The 18,933-nt window shown below is 44.0% G+C and overlaps 1 protein-coding gene across 1 annotated transcript in view; it reads left to right on the top strand.

Annotated features, from left to right (window-relative positions):
* maml3 (mastermind-like transcriptional coactivator 3) overlaps positions 1–18,933 on the top strand; it is a 133,831-nt gene that overhangs the window by 54,966 nt on the left and 59,932 nt on the right. Inside the window, exons 2-3 of the mRNA XM_086296917.1 lie at positions 5,332–6,075; positions 7,680–8,618. Coding sequence (XP_086153043.1) covers positions 5,332–6,075; positions 7,680–8,618 — 1,683 coding nt within the window. The remainder of the gene's footprint in view (positions 1–5,331; positions 6,076–7,679; positions 8,619–18,933) is intronic.

The raw sequence follows: 18,933 nt of genomic DNA on the forward strand, positions 1-18,933 counted from the left end.
CTCCAATGCTCTTTTCTTCCCTCTAGCTCTCGCTAACCACTCCAGCTTGATTAAACTACTTCAAAAATCTTTGTCTATGAGTCTCGATGTCATCTCTCATTCTTTCTCTTACACATGCAAACGCTCCTCCATTCCTCTCGATTCCGTCGGCTTCAAAGGTATTTCATTGCTGTGATTGTCAGAAAGAAACGCTGCTAGGTTCAGTGTGATTCACAGGTTTAATTAGGTTGTTAATTGTGCTAAAATAAAAGAAATTTGCTACAGTGAATACATAAAGTATTTTGCACCAGCACCGGATCCTTTCACGTTCCCTCGGGCAGCAGCATGCTGACTCCCCGAGCAGGCAGGACCACAGTGCTTTGGTCTGGTCTCCTCTTTTTTTGTTTCCTTTGTTTCTTTCTCCAGATTCACGATCCTATTAAGAAGGTTAAATGTTTTTTTTTGTGTGTTTTTTTTTTTAAGTGGGTGTGTATTTAAAACCTGTACGTGTGTGTGTGCGTGTGTGGGAGGGTGCGACAGTTCACACCACCTGGATAATTATGGGAGTTTTTATAGGTGGGCTTTGAAAGACGAGTCTGTTATTACCAACATGAGTCACTGGCATTTAGGGAAAGCCTGTAACACACACACACTCAGACACACAAACACACACAGACAGAGGAGGCCTGAATTATTTAAACCCATTGATTGCAGGACCACACACACACACACACACACACACTGAAATCGTGTCGTGACAGTGGAAACGCGTGTTTTCCTTTTTTTTTGTTCCTTAGTTGTTGCTTTAATGGCTAAAAGATCAACACACACACACACAGACACACACACAGATGCATACACTGTAGTTTCTTTTTTGGTTGCCAATACTAATACTGTTTATCATGTCATGAAGATAATTATGCTGACTGTCAGTCAATGTGGAGAGCAGAAGAGGAACCTCTAGCACACACACACACACACACACACACTGCAACATGAAGCACACATCATCCTTTTTTTTTTACTTTCTTGGTTTACTGGAGTGTGAATGTGTGCGTGTGTGTGTGTGTGTGTGTGAGTGTGTGTGTGTGTGAGTGTTTTCCTGCCAGCTTGAATGGGTCCACCTCCGGGTCAGAATACAATCTGAATATATTTTGTCTGTTGTTCCATCTGAATAACAAAGAGCTAAGTGCGCATTTGCACACATACACGTATCGGTGGTGCTTCCATTGTGTACGTGTGTGTGTCTGTGTGTGTGTTTGACTCTTTCACATGCGACAGTGGAGAGTGTGGATTTTACAAAATATTTTGCGGCTTCTGAGCTGAGGAGGCTGTTTGAAATGTAGATGTGCAGGCGGCACGTGCTGTATAAAAGACTTGTAAAAGGCTCCCATCCACGCGTGTTGGTGAGTCTTTGCATCTTTGTTCAAGCAGCTTTTCTACACGTTGATAACAACCACTATATAAAACCATTAATGCAATATAAGATTACAGCTGTTTTCTATACAAACCATGGGTGAGGTCACCATCCTGAACTCCAATCCTACGCCATCAGAATTTGTATTTATTAGGAATTGTTCTCTCAAATCAGGTGACAAATAACAATCAAGACAGGAAGCGATTAGGTGTGATTTCGCAACCAGAGAATGCAGAAAGTCAATGCTATTTAGCAACTTGAGAAATAAGCGCTGATGATGTGAAGTGAGGCAGGTTGGTCTCGATTTGAACTCTTCTCAAGTTCAAAGCTGATTCCAAATTCAAGAGAAGCAGACATCTCCAAAACAGTCTCGAACAGAGGTCAGAGGAAGAACAGGTACATTCGATTTGAGGGTGACCTGTCCCTTTACGATTGTAAAGATGGAAGTATTTATAGCATCCGGTCTTTGGACATGAAATTGAAAGTGAAGCCATGACTAAAAATGATAATCTTTTTGATTGAATCCTGCACTATTTCTAAGGTTTGTGTGGGAGCATCAAATTTGTACCCTGGGAACCTTTCATAAATGAGGTCCCCGCTTCCCATTCGTCATTTTAATAGCATCAGCTATTTTTCTGCCAACTTCATTAGGGTTTGAAATTAACAGGAGTTGGGGGTAAAATTGAGATTGAGAGTTTATTAAATTGCACAGAAATTGCACAGGAACCTAACTTGTTATTCTCTTTGCCTCTTTTTTTTTTTCATGGCAATTTGATTCTTGCACATTTCTTAGCGTTTACTTGCGTCTGCGTTGTGCCCGCTTCTTTGTTTAATCTCGCATGGGCAGTGAATGCATTCAGCTTTGATTTAAACATGTGGCCATCATCTTTGTTGTTTCTTAACAACTCAATCTCGGGTGCTGTAGAAAATACATTCCTACTAAAATAGATCCACGTTCAGAGTTTTTTTTATCTTCGGGAAAGCAATGATAAAAGTATCACTGCTGCACTGAGCTGAAAGCCCTCTATCATCAGTCACACTCAGTTGATAGCTAACTGTAAAACTCCCCCCTGCTGACAATTATACAGCAGAGTCTTCCCCGTCACCACTGCTCCGTAAGACTGTCGATTTTTAACTGTATCCACTTGAAAAGCTCATTTTTGCTTTTATAAAAAAAAAAAAAAAGGCCAAACTGGTGGGATTTTTTTTAGATTTTCTGCCTCTTTCTTTGTCTCGGGTGTCTCCTGCCATTACTCGGGTTATGTCACATGCCTCCGTACATCCTGTCCTCTCCCACACAGGTCTAACTGCCAGCCAGCGTTTGTTAGCACCCCGTCGTTATCTTATGCTGTGAGACACGGAGCGGCGGAGGCTTCCTACAGTAAGATGTGGGGCCGATGTTAATAATGGGCCAAATACTCCAGATGTTCCTTTGACGTTTCTTTACCTCCTCGGAAAAACAAATGCTGGTATTGTTCATCAGGAGGGCTGCTAGCCTTCTCTTGTCTTTCCTCCTGTTTTAGTTACTTTGTTTGGGATTAAAACTTTATTCAGGTTAGCTGTCATGAATGTTTTTACTGGCAGAGGGCTCTGATGTGTCTGAGATAGATCAGATTCTGCAGATCAGCAGGTTTATCGAACTAAAACCAGCTGTGCAAAAACAAAATAAAAATGCGACTTTTATAAAAAAGAGAATTAACTGATATTGTGTTCTTACAAAACTGAAAAAATAAACATATACAGGAAATGTCTTTTTCAGTTTGTTCCACTATGTCATCACATCCTTGACTATCAGGGTTTTCTCTATTATTCTAAGAGAATTTTGGTTTTTGTGTGCTGATAAAAGCTGGTCACTTCTTTCCTCACGGACACCAGCCATGATTTCTTAAAAGAAATGCAGATTTTATTGTTCACTTTTGTGCTTCACCTCAGTTCACCATCTTTGGCCCAGTGAAGCTTTTCTGAATCATGTTCATATGATCATTTTCTTTATACGATTTTAACTTTTGTGGATGCAGTGGGAAATGATGCTCACTGACACTGGTTTTAAGAAGTGTTCATGAGCCCTTGCAGTTACTTCCACTACAAAATCCTGTCTCTTTTTATCGCAGTTTGGCCCGGGGCAGCTCAGTATTGTTTTCCAGCCTAGTCCCTCACATGCAGAGATTTCTCTGAATCATTTATTGATATTATGTATTCTTTCCTGTTTTGCGTTCTTCTTAAATCATGAACTATTTGCCCACAGTCTTTCGCAGAGCGTTGAACCCATCTCCACCTTTGCTTCTGGAAAAGTTTGCTGTGGCTTCCCCAACTCATTGTTGCAACGCAAAATTGGCATTTATATTTTTTTACAGCAAGTAATTTGACAGTTTTGCCATTTGATATGGTGGTTTTTTTAAATACAGGCTTTAACTCTTTTCCAAATTGCTCACTTTTAGTAGCGTCTGAACATATTTGGAAAAACACTTGTTGTGAAATCAATTTCTAAGCATAATATCTTCGCCCTGTCTTCCACTTGACCAAAGAGCAGTTGCAGAGAGCAAACACCACATTAATTTTCGCTTACAGACTCATCACCACCACTGTGTATATAGCACTGTCATCATGACAAATTGTGTGAGTAAATGCGGCAACGCTGTGATAATTTACTTAACTTTAATTTTTTCATGTAAACTGAATGTTCGAATGTTCATTATCTTGTTCCATTTCAGAACGAGCACTTTAATGTAATTTTGGACACCACTTTGCACTCTCCTGTTTTTTTTCCTTTTTTTGTCATTTTAAGTGCTCTGAACTGTTGTCTCACTTACATGATTTTTTGTGCAGAAAGATTACTCTAATTCTCGGGTGGGTTTCTACCATTAATCGTCACGATAAAGATTAAAATATATCCACAGTGTAAAGTTGATATTTAAAAGAATTTCTGCCGAGGCGAGTGTTGGGAAACATGCCCTGAAACCCTCCTACAGGATTTACATCTTTTTCTGTGTTTTTTCTTTCTTTCTTTTTTTTTTTATTGCATCCGTGAAGAAATAGGGAACGTGGACTGAGAAAAATCCCTGGCCTGCACGCCTAATTTCAGAGAATGAATCCGAGCTTAACATGTAATTGATTTGTCTTGGTGATATTTTGATCTTCAGTACACTTACTTCCTTCCCTCCTTCTCATGACAGTTCTCTGTGTGTGGAGAGGAAGAAGCATGTTGTTATATTGATTTGTATCTCATGTTGTGTTCATGATTAGCCCCCTGAAGACCACAGAAAAGTTCCTGTTACTAACACGTTCCATCTCTGGTGGCCTCCAGCTTTAAAGGACACTCATTGGGGTTTTTTTCTTCTTGTGTTCTGCTTTGAGTGGCTTTGCATAAATCATAGTTTCTTAAACTAGGCCGTGGTACAGCCATCCATTCTCTGAAATAAGCTACCTTAGCTCTGCTGTATTGCTAGCATGCTGTAGCGATAATCACAATCATAAGGTGATTATGGGGTTGCTTTCTGAATGTGAATTGATCCAAATGAGACCATCCTTCCAAACAGAAGATAAGACACACAAGATAACTTCTTAAAGTGGTCGTGTTGTGCTTATTTCCAGGGTCACATTAGCATCCTTTGCAGGATTCACAGTTCAACATAGCACAGTCCCTCAGTCGATCCAGTGACTGAAATAAGCCACTGTATCTCTTCCCATTTAAAGCCAACTTTCTTCTAATTGGCTAGCTCTCAGAAGCAGGAGGCTTGACAAGCACTAGGTTGGAGCGTCTGTGCTTGAGATGGCTCTGTTGTGGACACCTCTTTCTGATAGCAAACAGTTCCAAGAGTAGAAAAACTTTTGGCTCACAGGGATTATTTGCACATACAGTTTGTGAGTATATCGAGACAACTGTAAATAACAAAAGTGTAATTCGGCCTCTTTACCATCTTTTATTTCTGTTTCAGCTCCAGGAGACTGTAAAGAGAAAACTGGACAGCGCACGATCGCCCCTCAACGGAGACCAGAATGGGATCTGTGATGGAGGCAACTACTCGCCGACCACCAAACGGGTACGGAAGGAAGGCTCCAGCGGCATGGACTCACTAACAGGACTCCCTAATAACAATAATAACAACAATGTGCCGCCCATCTCTCCACTGCATCACCAAATGGACATTAAGCCCTTACACTGCGGGCCTAACACTTCTGCCGGTAACAACACTACAAACAGCAATGGGAACCATGTAGGCCGGACATCAGATGAGCTGGGGAAGAACGGTGGCAGCCACCTTCCAGACATGAAGCTAAATGGCTCACTGGACTTGGAGGACAGCTTCGGCCTCCTCAAAGACTTGAAACAGGAGCCCCTGGATGACGGGGGTGGAATGGAGTCGTCTGATCCCCAGTCTCTGTCCAATCAGAACAAGCTGTTCTCTGACATTAACCTCAACGACCAGGAGTGGCAGGAGCTGATCGATGAGCTGGCCAATACTGTGCCAGAGGACGATATGCACGACCTCTTCAACGAGGACTTTGACGAAAAGAAAGAGGCTGAGTTTGGCAGGCCGGCAAACAATCAGACGCCGGGCCCACAGGAAGCAGCCGGGAATACGACAACAGCGGGAGGGGGGGCCGCGCCAGCAGCACTGCCTCCTCCTCCACCTCAGCCTCCACAGGGAGGCCCACAGGTTCCCATGGGTTCACCACAGGTCAGTATCAAGAAAGTCAACACGATGTCCACTGGAAGGGGTATTTAACCCAAACTCATAATCTAAGTCATGACCACCTCAGGTGAATCAGACTTCTGTATTTATTTATATGATATATGTCTCTCACTGTTATTTCTGAAGATAAAATTATAGCTCTTAGAGCGCAGTCGCTGCTCTTTTAAGATTTCTTCACTGATTCAACTTTTTGATCCGATTGATTTAAGTCCAAACTGGTTTTAAACGACTAATACCTGAATGAAGCCGTTAATTATGTGATCAACAAGAAACAAACCTGAAGTGGTTTCTAAGTGTATGAGAGTGTTTCATAAGCTACCTGTGAAGCATTTTGGTCTTACACAAGCAGCTTTTAGCAAAACACAAAAATGAATAAAGGAAAAAAATCTCTAAAGTAAGCAAAACTTCTACTTAGGAATTTGCTGCATTTCTGCAGTTCATTAATCCTCGATTGTATTCTCCGCATCCATCCAAGTGATGTAAATTGTGTCATCAGCTTGAGACCTGATTCCTGAGAGTCATTCCTGTTATGCTTCTTTGAGGTTAGATTGATGCACAGTTCAGTACAGAAATGATATATACTGCCCAACGGAATATAATCAGCCCGGAATGCAGGCCAACACAGAAAATGTCCAACTTTCTGGACATTTCTCAGCTGTTCTAACTGCATTAAAGTGAAGTTGGTAACACATTTGCCTAACATGTGGAAGACCTCTAGTTTGAAACTTGGGAGGAAACATAGGTCCCTGGGAGTGTTGTGTCAGTACGGGCATCTGGCATAAAAATCTGTGCCATATGAAAATATGAAAATTCATCCTCTGTGACGACCTGTTGTGAATAAGGCTGCAGCTGAAAGAAGCTTCTAAGTAAAATGACAACTGCCTTGCCAGCTAAAGTTATTGGGCCTAGATGCTCTGTAGGCTCTGTGGTGGTCGCACAAGATAGATTAACTCTCTGTGGCGTTATTATGAAATACAGCAAGCAGTTTATCCGGTGGTTGGCAGTCTTCATTGTTACAAGCGTCTCTGTGAAGCTTAAATTCAGAAGCACAGAGGTTTCCAAATAGCACAGAGAGAGAAACAGCTGCTTCTATTTCATTTTTTCAGTTTTCTAGCGACACCTAGCACCTCAAAGACTCCAGAAAATCAAGCTTTGTTGGCCTGTTGATGCCATTTCATGCAAGCAATGAGCAATGCAGCAACCACAGCTGTGGCTTCCTGGTCTTGCTGTAATTGGGGCAAACTTACAGTTACAAAGTAAACCTTACAAATGGAACAAATGCACTATCATAAGTTAACTTCATCGGAAGGTAAAGGCGACTTCCTTTTCAAGCCAAATAGCATTCAGCAGTAAACTGCTTGTTAGTTTAGCTTAGTTATTATGGCTATACACAAATTGTTTGGTATTTAAAATGTTTGGTACTCAAAATGGTACCAAACCCCATCCGTATAAAATTTATGGTGGCAATGGCCCATAAAGTCTCGAATGATCATTTTCAGTTTGCTTTTCGTATTCTGATTAAAAAATATGTTATGTAGAAAACTTGCAAGGTGCGAGCCTGAGCTAATGTCCTTTTGGTTTCTCCTCAGGTGCGACCATCTTCATCAGGCCCTCAGTTTGCCACCACTGCCAATGGGACGCCTCCTCAGCAACCTTTGCAGCAGTCTCCAGCCGTTGCTATGGCATCAGGTTCGCCATTGCACAACTGCGTGGCTCGCTCCCCTCAGACTCCAACCCAAGCTCAGACACAAGCAGTCTCTAGGCCTGGGAATGGATACATGATGAACCCGGGGCCAGGAGTCAGTCAGGCGGGCACTGGACCTGGAGCAGCGGGGATACCGCCTGGAAGTCAGTCTGTAGGACCAGTAACGCCTGAGCTTTCCCATGCAGAGCAGCTGAAAGCATTTGCTCAGCAGCGTAATAAAATGATGCAGAAGCAGCAGCAGCAGCAAGCAGCTAACTGGTCACCTGCAGCCGCTCCAACCAGTCCCTATAACTCCGCTCACTTTAACCACGACAAACCCAACAGCCCCATGATGTATCCACCGCAAGCCTTTAATACACCACAGGGCCCTCTAGTGGGTGGCATGGCCCCCAACAACGGTCCCAAAGCCCCCATGAACAACTACCTCCCTCACAACCACATGGGCATGATGGGCCAGCAGCAGCCAAACAGCATAAACCAGAACGCCCTGTCCAAACAGCAGCAACAGCAGCAGCAAACAGCAGGCATGTTGTCCTACAGCAACACCAAACCGCTGAGTCACTTCAGTGGCAGCGGGGTGGATCACATAGGTCAGAGAATGACCCCGCCCATGCCAGGGAACAGTCAGGTCAAGAACCCCATGATGCCACCTTATATGGGCGGTGCGGGAGGTGGTGGCCAGGGTCCGGGGCCGGGTCAGACGCAAGGGCCAATCCCAGGACAGACAGCTCACCTGAGTGAAGAGCAGAAGAGGATGTTACTGATGAAACAGAAAGTGTTGAACCAGAACATGCCCTACAACACCATGCAGCCTCATGGACAGGTAAGGGGACAGCTTGGCGTTGTTGGTCTTAAGAACATGGAGGTTGAATTATTTCCAAAGCAGTTCATGTGCAGTCAGTACTGTTGCTTAAACTTAAGTCCAGAGTGTTTCCACCATCTGCAGGTTGTGTGATTTGGAGAGTGGATGAATATTTGGACTGTCAGTGAATATCTGAGTCCAGTGTTTCTGGTTCTGTTTTCTGCCTTTATAATAATTCAGTTCTGTAAATAATGAACTTTATACACCGCCTCCCTCATTATTCTTGTGTTGAACTGCAGTTGAGAGTCTTACCATATATGACTAGCAAATGTACCACCAAGGAGACCTGGCATTGACTGGTTGATATTAAGTACTGTATATAAGTCAATGAGAAGTTTCTGACCCAATGCAAGACCCCGGAGTCCAGGCTAGGTAAGCTAGTTGAAGAGCTATTGGACTGGTCTGTTAAAGTGTTTGTGGCTTTGATTATGAGAGCATGTTAGGGAGAGAGGGAGGTTACAATAGACTGCATAAGAAAGATGTACATCGTCACCCATCGCTTTGGAAAGTCATGTTTTTGAGTACTGAGCTGAGGCATTTCATGAATGCGGGCAGATCTGACTGTGACACTCCAGCTCATTTGATAGCGACGGACATATCAGTTATCAGTTAAGCGTTTTCTCAAGTGAGTTGTGGAATTTTATTCTTTAATACAGCACACTTTTTTTTGCAAGCAGACAAATCGCCCCCTGCTGGTCATTAGAAACGTGCTTCTGCATTGGCTACCATACCTGGAAGCTACAGCCATCTTTTTCATACAGTCTGTGTGTCTGGGAAAATTCAACCTATGACCTTCTGCTCATCCTTTGAATAAGAGCTAAATAAACTCCCCGTGCACTGGAGGTTTCCTATAAAATTCATTTGGACCCCATTTTTAAGCAGAATGCCCAAAAAATGCCCCCCAAAATAGAGGAGCTAAGAGTGTTTGACCAGTTGCTTGGGACGTACTGCAGAACATGGATTGCTGTTTTAAAAAAAGCCTTCCAGAGGTGCAGCCAGGGAAGGTAAAATGGCGGTAGTTGCCCCAGCAACAAGCCAGGGCTGGGAATAGGCATAGGAAAATGGCCTGTCGAGAGTGTATTGATGCCTCTGCAACACTAGCAGCACTGATAGCCTCCCCCCACCTCCTCCCCTCAGACACACAAGCACGCACACACCACAGCAAGCACCACAGCTAAACGGCTCCTTAGCTCATATCCCCAATCTGTCACAGCTGACTGATGGCTGAGATTGGACCACTAAGCCAAGCTAGCTGCTGTCATTACCGAAAGCCCACCTCGGGCAGTTTGTTTCCTGAGCCCGGCGATCAGCACAGCCCACTCTGAATGCTCCAGCGGTTCAGCCAGGTGTCAGGTGTCCTTAATAATCCACCGGACGGAGGACGTTTGAGTGTGGGTGGACTCTATCTTAACAAATATTCACATACTCGAGTGAAACCTCACACTTGTGTGGGTCTGGCGCTCCTCATTATCTCAGGGCTGATGTGCGGTTATCAATAGAAATTGCGTGTGCGAGTGCTTGTTGATGGCGCACTTTACGTCTCTGTCTGTCTCCTTCTGCTCGCCATGTCCTGATGATACAGCTACAGTCAGTCAGTCACCTCCTCCTCCCCTCTGGTGATCTCTGCGTCTCCTGTCCTGCTCCTCCTCCTTCCTCCCCCTCTCCTCCCTCGTTCTCTGCCAGAGACACTCAGCACCAATAAAGGAGCAGATTTATTAATATGAGGCCTTTGTGGCTGCTGCCTGGAGCGCTGTGTGTTTGTGTGCGTGAGTGGGTCAATGCACATGTATGTTTGAGTGTGTTGCATAGATTTTTTTGAGGGGGGACGGGTGTAAGGGGAGGGTGGAGAGATTTATTTGAGTGAGCAGAGGAGAGTTGGAGACCAGGAAGAGAGAGGGAGAGAGAGAGGAGAAAGGCAAATGCAGAAAGCGAAAGATTTATTATGGAGGGAGGATGGAGCATATTACAAAGAAAGTCAAGGGCCTGGAAAGAGAGAAATAAGTGAGCAATGCCGAGTGGAGTGTCTGAAATGCAAAATATTCACTTATCTACACGTGTGCAGCCCGACTGCATTGACTGTAATTAGCGAGTTTTATTTTTAGTGACACGTCTCAAATAAAATCAGCACAATCAACTATAAAACGTTAAAACGTGGGACAAATATGTCATTTATTCTTTTTTTTTTTTACTAGGTGTAGCACTTGAAGGGAAATTTCACAGATTTCAGACACCGAGATCACTTCTTAGGTCATTTATAACGCTGCTCAGCCTGTGAAAGCAACATATAATTGGTCTCTCATGATTTCTCCAAACCTATCAAAGTGCAAAACAAAATCTCAAGAATAGCTTAACTGTAATCAGTGTTACTGAGGTGGGTCGTATTAGATTTAATGCCAATTGGCAATATTGTTGTGCCAGTTAAAAAAAAATGTCTAGTAATCTCAGTTTCTTAGTTTTGGACTTTCCAACCATCTGTGCCCAAACTGTAGGCCCAGTGGATAAAAAGCTGCAAAATTCCTTCAGCATGTCATGGTGAGAACTCTTGAAAATAATTACAGCATATGCCAAAAACAACAAATTAATAGTCCTGGAAAAAAGATCGCAGCTTATCTCCCCTACTATGAATCTGAACGGGGTATTAAATGCACATGCTCTTTATGGGAAAGACAGATAATAAGCGGTGTTTATTATAATTATTGCTTTCAGGTGTATTCGGTAGTTTTCCCACTGCAAAGCCAGCATATTGCTGAGTAACCAGTTGCATTATTAGTAGCAGCTTCATCGCTGCTTATCCTTTATTTGTCCCGCACAGCTAATGCAGAGATCACGTGATGATTAGCTACTTGTTTCTTTGCACCAGTATTAGTATTTCCTCTGTGTTAAATGCAAAATATCATCCTGTTCTTGGAGTTCTTTAAAGATGATTGTGTCTGACGTATTCAGATAAACCACAGTGTGTTAAATCTGCTGATGACTGTCAAAGCTTGATAAGGAAGAGGTTAAGGAGAGCTGAAGTGAAACCAAAACATCTGGGTTCTGCTCCAGAAGAAAAGCTCTTTTAAAATCCCACTGACACTTACAGCAAGGCTACAGAGCAGGGCACCGAATACGCAGAAGACTTCTGAGTTTAGATCCAGAAAGATGGAAAAACCAAAACAAGTAACCAACACTGAAGTGTCCATCAGTCTTAGCTGATGATAGCTGAGTCGTAGCTCAGTTTTTAACTGTAATCTGTAACTTTTTTCAAATTATGATGTGAAGTAAAGAGGAGGTTTGGCTTAGAATTTGAGGAGAAATCTATAATAAAAGACCATTGAAAGAAATGCTAAATAGGATCTTATGACTTCATCAATCGGCAAACTTATGATCCAAAACGCTTGGGGTAAATTGGGCAGTGTGTATATCAGCTTGGATGAAGTATGAAGCTTCTTGCGGTCGACTTCTCGGTGCTGGAGAAATCGGCTGGTGAAAGCACGGATGGATGATCGGTTAAGAGAAGCTCAAAAAACTGCAAGGCTTGTGGAGTAAGGCCACGGTCTCGTGTTTGTGTTTGTGTAGCTCTATGGCCACGTAGGGAGAGCGATTTTAACCCGTTCAGAGAATCCCGTGAGTTCTCCAAAAAGGCAACAACACATTTTGCGGCCTGGTGGCCATGACAATAAGCGTAAGTTGAATGCTGATTGGTTGAAAGTTCACTTGCACAGGAAAGGTAGCCACAGCGGAGTTCACCGCAAAGAGGAAGAAGCACCAAAATACACCAAAGATCAAAAAAGCTCAGACAGTGACTCTGCTTCTCATCCATGGACCGTTTTCAGTTTTCTTACTTTTAGTTCTTTACTAAGAAGTTCTTAGCCTCAATGAGAGAACGTTTTTTTAATGCTTCCCCCATGTGAGAGTACCCAGGTACAACAGCATGCAAGGCCTGGGTAGCAACTTTTCTTTGCCTTTTACCATGATGGGACCTTTAGTGAAACTCACCATGAATCAACAGCACAGTGTGAGGAATGGAAATTTCCTCACACTTTCCTTTTACATAGCGCTAAACGATTGGAGAATTTTCTTTATGTCAAACATTGCGGTTGTCTGATCATTCCCCTGACGAGCCAATCATCTGCTTTATAAGAGCACCATGGGACACAGACCAGCAGACGTTCAGTTTTTGACACAACCTTGTTTGTTAGCGTTCTTGATCGAGTTGTTACCAAAGACCTTATTTTAAGGCTAAGCCACCAAATTATTTTAAGCTTTTTGTTTAAATGCTCTGACTGGATGCACGTTGTTCGTTATAGTGTTCCCCTGCTTTGCAAATATTGCTTGAGCTTCATTTTCAGATCCTCTCTCAGTTGCTGAATTAGAGGTGCCGGTGGTTGTTGACTTAAATTAGGCCCAGTTAATGAAGTTCTGTTACTTTACAAGTATAAGTGTCCTCGAGTGTTCAAATACTTTAATTATGTTTAATTGGTAGAAATACTCCTTCTTAATGTCTGTTTGCTGCAGGGTTTGTATTCACTTGAAAAATCGGTAAAAACGTGCGTTTGTATTTGTGATGGGAGTCTCTCTTTTTTTCGTTCCTAGCCGTTATTCTCTTTGTCTGCGTTGGTGTGGATGCTAGCCTTTAGCTTGGTGTGTGTTTGTGTGCCTGTGTTGGCTCACAGGTGGTGCTTAAGCATCACCGTCTCCCTGCTCCGTCCTCCCTCTCTCCCTCTCTCTGTTTCTGTGTGTAGGCTAATCCAGTTAGCAGCTGCTCGGGGAAACTTCAGCCTCGCTCCTCAAAAGCTCGTTAGTCAAGCTTTAATTGTTGCTCCCTCGCTTTGCATATCGCCATGACACTAATTTATGCCCGTTGTCGCGGTTACCGTCGCCACGGTGGTGGATCTCTCAGTGGAAGCAGCAAGTGGGGGGAAGCAAAGGCGTGTGCTTGATGCTTGTGTGGATGTCTGCATGTGGTGGATGACGCGGCTGTCTCAGTGTGTGTGTGTGTGAGAGAGAGAGAGAGAGAGGCGGATGTGGCTTGTTGCACAGAAGTGTGTGCAGCTGTGTGAAGCCAGCAGCTCGTGGGCGGATCTCTGGGGTTATCTGAGTAATGATTGGATGAGAGTGGATTGACAGGCGTTGGCCTCAGAGGAGAGCTTCTACTGATGAATTTGAGCGGGAGGTTTGACTGTGTGTATGTGTGAACGAGTGCAACCGAGGTGCACGAAGAAGCCTGCTGATGGCCCCGTGAGTCACGACAGCAACCCACTCTCAGATGCACACACATGTATGCACGCACTCAGCAGCGTACACAGGGTTTGAAAAACACCCACAGGCATGCACACTCTGATAAATCCTTTCCTGCTTCTTACTTTCTCCACCCCTCTATTTCCAGAGGTAAAGCCTCTCTGTCTTCTTTTTTCATCCCTTTCTTCATCCTCCTACGGAGGACATCCACAAAGCTGCAAACTTAAAACACACACACACTTTTTAAGTACACCCAACTAGAGCCCAGAATTTCAGGGACTGGGTCCTAAGTGTAGATTCCAAGGACAATGCACGAAATGCATCTCCACCCTTATTTACAGCTCATGGTTTTGTCCCCTCATGGTTTTGATAATAAGTGATAAGCAGGGAGTTCACTTAAATGAAAGAGAATTTATTCACCGTAACCTAACCAAGAGACAAATATCACCAGTACGTTGATGCAACGTGGAGTGAATTAGAGAGACTGAGCAGCTCACCTGGGATAGCTTTTATAGCCTGGAAGATTCAGGTGAGCTGCGTTAGGTGAGGATCCTTCCATGCCAGTCAATTATCAGTCACAGCAGGACAGCACTTTCTTGACACACCCTCATCTGTCTCATCTAGGGTTAGAAAACCTGCAGCATTAGTGGAAATGACATTTATATAAAAGTTTTCTAGTCTTATTGACCCTTCATTCATACAGTGCTTTCATCTACAAACATTCAGCACTTGATCTAACTCACATCCGCGGCTAATTCACAGCCACTCGTGGATATCGTTGGACCGGGGAAGAAGCTAGAGTTTGGTTTTGAACATTAGCATGGGATTGCTTAAACTTTAAATCTTCCTGAAAATTATCAGCAGTTAAAGGTAAGGAGCAGATAAATTAAAATGGACGGATTTATCACTGACTTCACTGGGTGATATGTGCACATTTAAGCAGGAGAAATGATCCCAGAATTGTCTGAAGCCAGACAAACACAAAATAGGACCGAAATCGTGCCTGTATGTGTGCTGACTTATGTGCATGGGTAATATTAAATGAGAAAACCTGAAAGTAATTATTTGAAATAATAAGCCTCGGTGGATTATATTCCACCCTATTTTCAACTGTTTTCTGGTACCTAAAAGTGAAATGACATTTTCACTATGCGCCGAAGCAGGAGAGGCATAAAGTGCTGCAAAAACATTTACCATAATTAAATATCTGAAGCTCCCCAAAACCTCCCACTCAGTGTGTCTACACACCCTCCACTGCTCAGTCAAGACTCAAGCCCATGCACTGTAAATATTATCAGCTGATTTTATGACAGTCAGCTTCTATGTTCAGTCACTCTGAGAGCATTTTTCCTCAAACATGTGTCACAGAAACAAGAACAGCTGTGTCTTTGAAATTCAAATCTGAGCAGGAAAAAAATGTTCTAAATTCAGAAATCAGAGTACTAATGTGCAGTAGACTGTGGCTCCAGCAGGGGATGTTTGCAGAATCACTTGTGTATTTCAGTGGGTGCCAAAGTGGGTAATGCACCATGATGGGATGCCTCAAGGATGCCCAAAGATTTGTTCCTGTGCATGAAATTTAACGTGAACAAAACAAATAAAAATCCACACGATCATTTTGCAAACGTGTTTTTTTAATTCTTTGACTATTATAGGTTTTAATAAATAATAATAACAGCATAAAACGAAGAATTATACATTTTTTTCCTTTTACAACAGTAGGGTTTGTTTCCAGAGAGGAGTTTCTCTGTGTGCTCACATAGTGAGGCATAGTGCATAGGGAGTGCTAAAAATAAAAGCACATATATGTCTCACACACACACACACACACACACACACACACACACACACACACACACACACAAATACATTCATGTCCCAGCTACACTTAAGAAGAAAATTCTAAATGACAGTTAAAATGGTAAATAAAAATATCAAAGAAACAAGCACAGAAGTTGTGTATGATCTCCAAAAAATTGAAAATAAAGCGAATATTTTTTGTAAGTAAGATCAGTAAAAACAAGTCATTTTAACTGCCTTTCCCTACAAAAGCTCAGTTTAAGTCAGTAATTTTCAGCAATATTTTTTTTCTCTATATGGGCTCAGTGAGAGTGGATACCTGTGGATACATTTTGCACACATAGAAGCCCTGCCCATTTTCTGTTCTAACCCTCCGTTTGAAGTGGACAGCCAATCAGAAGTAATTTACCTTGAAGTGTCAGAAAGGGAGCTGAAACGGCTTCTTTTAGACAGAAAACAAACTGAGCATCAGGTCACACGACGCCACTCGAGTAGAGTCCATAAACAAATACCGAGCTGGAAATGAGCAAAATTCAGAATGTATCGTATATTAGTATATATTGGAACTGTTTTTTAAATAATTATCAGCAATGCTCAAAAACTAAGAAATGCATTAGGGGATATATCTGTGTTAACGTTTTTTATTGTCAATCCATATCGAATATCAAATATCCGCTGGGCTCTGCTGCAAACCTCATGTTGAAACATGGAGGAAAGGACAGCACAACCCCGGACCAAGTAATTTCTCTCCATTTATTCCCAGGAGCAGCCGATATTACCTTCCCTCCGCCCCTCCCTCCTTCTCTCACATACACACATCTCCTGCTCGCTCTGTAACCCCCCCACCTCCACACACACACACACACACACACACACACACACACACACACACACACACACACACACACACACGTTGTCTGAGTCGCCACACACATGCACACCCCTCCATCTCCCTCTCTGTCTCTCAGGCACACGTGTCAGGGCTTGAGTTGAGCTGCTCTCAGATCCTGTAGAGAGAAGATGGGTGGAGGGGTGGAGGTTGTGAAGAGGTGTTTGGGTGAAGCAGAGGGGTGGGTGGGTGGAGACTGTTCTGGTGTGTATTAGCTCTCTCTGTCTCCTCTGAGATGCTTCTTGTTAAGACAAACACCAGACAAACAGCTCTCTCTGTGTTGCCACTGTCCATTTCCCCCCCTCCTATTTTCTGACTTTGCTTCCTTTCTCCTGCTGTCACCTCTCCTCTTCCTCCTCCTCCCTCCCTTCGCCTCTCCTTGCTCGCCTCCTTAACCACTCCACCTCTCCTGTGCTTAGAGAGGGCTGTTAGCGCCGAGCTCCACTTCACTACTCCCGATCAATATTGTGTGTGCGTTTGTGTGTCACTGCTTGTGTATATTCCTGATGTATACTGTATGTATGTGGCTTGCTGTGTTTGCGACTTTAATTTAAAATTGTGTGTGTGTGATACAGAGTAAATATGCATGAAAGCGAGTTTATTATGCAAATTCCCGGAGATAAGAGAGGCCACGTGTGTGTGTGTGTGTGTGTGTGTGTGTGTGTGTGTGTGTGTGTGTGTGTGTGTGTGTGTGTGTGTGTGTGTGTGTGTGAGGGAGCAGCATCTGTAGCAGCAGGAGAGAAAACGATTCCCAGGGACCTCCCCCCTCCCCAAACACACACCACCACTGCCAAAAGTGTTTGGTTCAGTTTGTCAGCGCCAGAGAAAACACAGTGAGACAGACCATCTCCACCCATTCGACACGCCCTGGGGGTGTGAATACAGGGTTGGAGAGGAAATATCAATACTCACCTCCACCAACAGGCTTTTTAAGGGGATGTGACTCCATAGAGTTCCTATGTGTGTGTCTGTAATCAAGCACTCTCTAATATTAACCTCATCTGCAATATTGACCTGCAGGCCTCACCTTGGAGCAAACAGGTCATGACACAATGAGTCTGTGTGCTGTCTGAGTGTGTGTGTGCGTGCTTGCGCCCGTGCATCTGTGGAAGAGCAGTCGCAGCCGAGCATGTGCACATGTGTTCATGGGACGGCGGAGAGTGAGGGGTAGTAGTGATGGTGGGGGTCATTCTTATGCAGTGTCTGTGGGCCAAAGAGAGGGAGATGCAGTCAGAAGGCTGCATACTAAACAGACTGCTGTCACCCCGCCAGGACCTCACACACACACACACACACACACACACACACACACACACACACACACACACACAGAAGTCAATGCATGCTTGGGTGCCCTACCTCTTATATGCACACGCTCATAAACGGCACACACACACACACTCCCCTCATGCCAGCTCAAACTTTGGCTGCCTTGCTCGGCTGCCGGTTGCCACGGCAACCGTTGCCCACAGCACTTTGCAGCCCAAATCAATGGCAGCTCCGAGACGAGGCTCGCTTGTGCGGTGCGTCTGTGCGTTCGCACATGCGACAGTCTGTCTCCGTCCAAATGTTTGCGGCTATAAGCAGGTTGTACTTGTTGTATGGTTTGTGATAAATACGGCATAAGGCTCAGCTGCAGATTGCATTAACAGTGCGCTATCAGTGTTGCACAAACTGGATTTGAGCCCAGAATAAACAGAATGCCTTTTTTCACCCCCAGACATGTTGAGAGAGGTTGGTGGGAAAACTGCTGGCTCTTAGGGGGAGAGCGAGCGGGTCAGCGGTTTAGTTTAGAGCAATAATAATGTGTTTGTCCCAACTTGCTAATCACCTTGTTTGTGTGTTGATGGCTCCAAATGTGGCCGCCATGCCAAGTGACACATACACACCAAGACAAATGTGAGGGGACGACACAGATGTGACCCCGCCCTTGTCCCTAAAATGCACTCCATCCGCCCCATCTGCTCAGTCAGATGCTAACACACACACTCACACACACACGCACACACACACACGTTGCCACTTACCATCAACAGCACTGTTTGATGACATGCTCGAGCAGGTATACGCTTTCACGCACACACAACAAAAGCAGACAGTCTTGTAAAGTCATACGGTTCGCCCACGTGTGTCTATCCCCCCCCTCCACGCGCACACACACACACACACACACACACACCAGCCCACCCCTCCGCCTCCTCCCACAGGTATCTCGCTCCTCGGTGTGGGCTGACAGAATCGAGAAGGGAAAAGTGAAACAGAAAGGGGAAAGCAGACAGGGGGAGGTGCAGTAAGGCTCTTTGAGGATTAGGTTGAGAATTTTGACTCTGTTTTACAGAGGAGGGAGGAGGAGGAGGTAGCGATGGT

The sequence above is a fragment of the Aulonocara sp. 'chitande type north' Nkhata Bay genome, linkage group LG6, assembly GCF_057382095.1.
Source record: "Aulonocara sp. 'chitande type north' Nkhata Bay isolate Kocher_YH1m ecotype deep benthic linkage group LG6, A_spYH_male_GT1.1, whole genome shotgun sequence".
Lineage (NCBI taxonomy): Eukaryota > Metazoa > Chordata > Actinopteri > Cichliformes > Cichlidae > Aulonocara > Aulonocara sp. 'chitande type north' Nkhata Bay.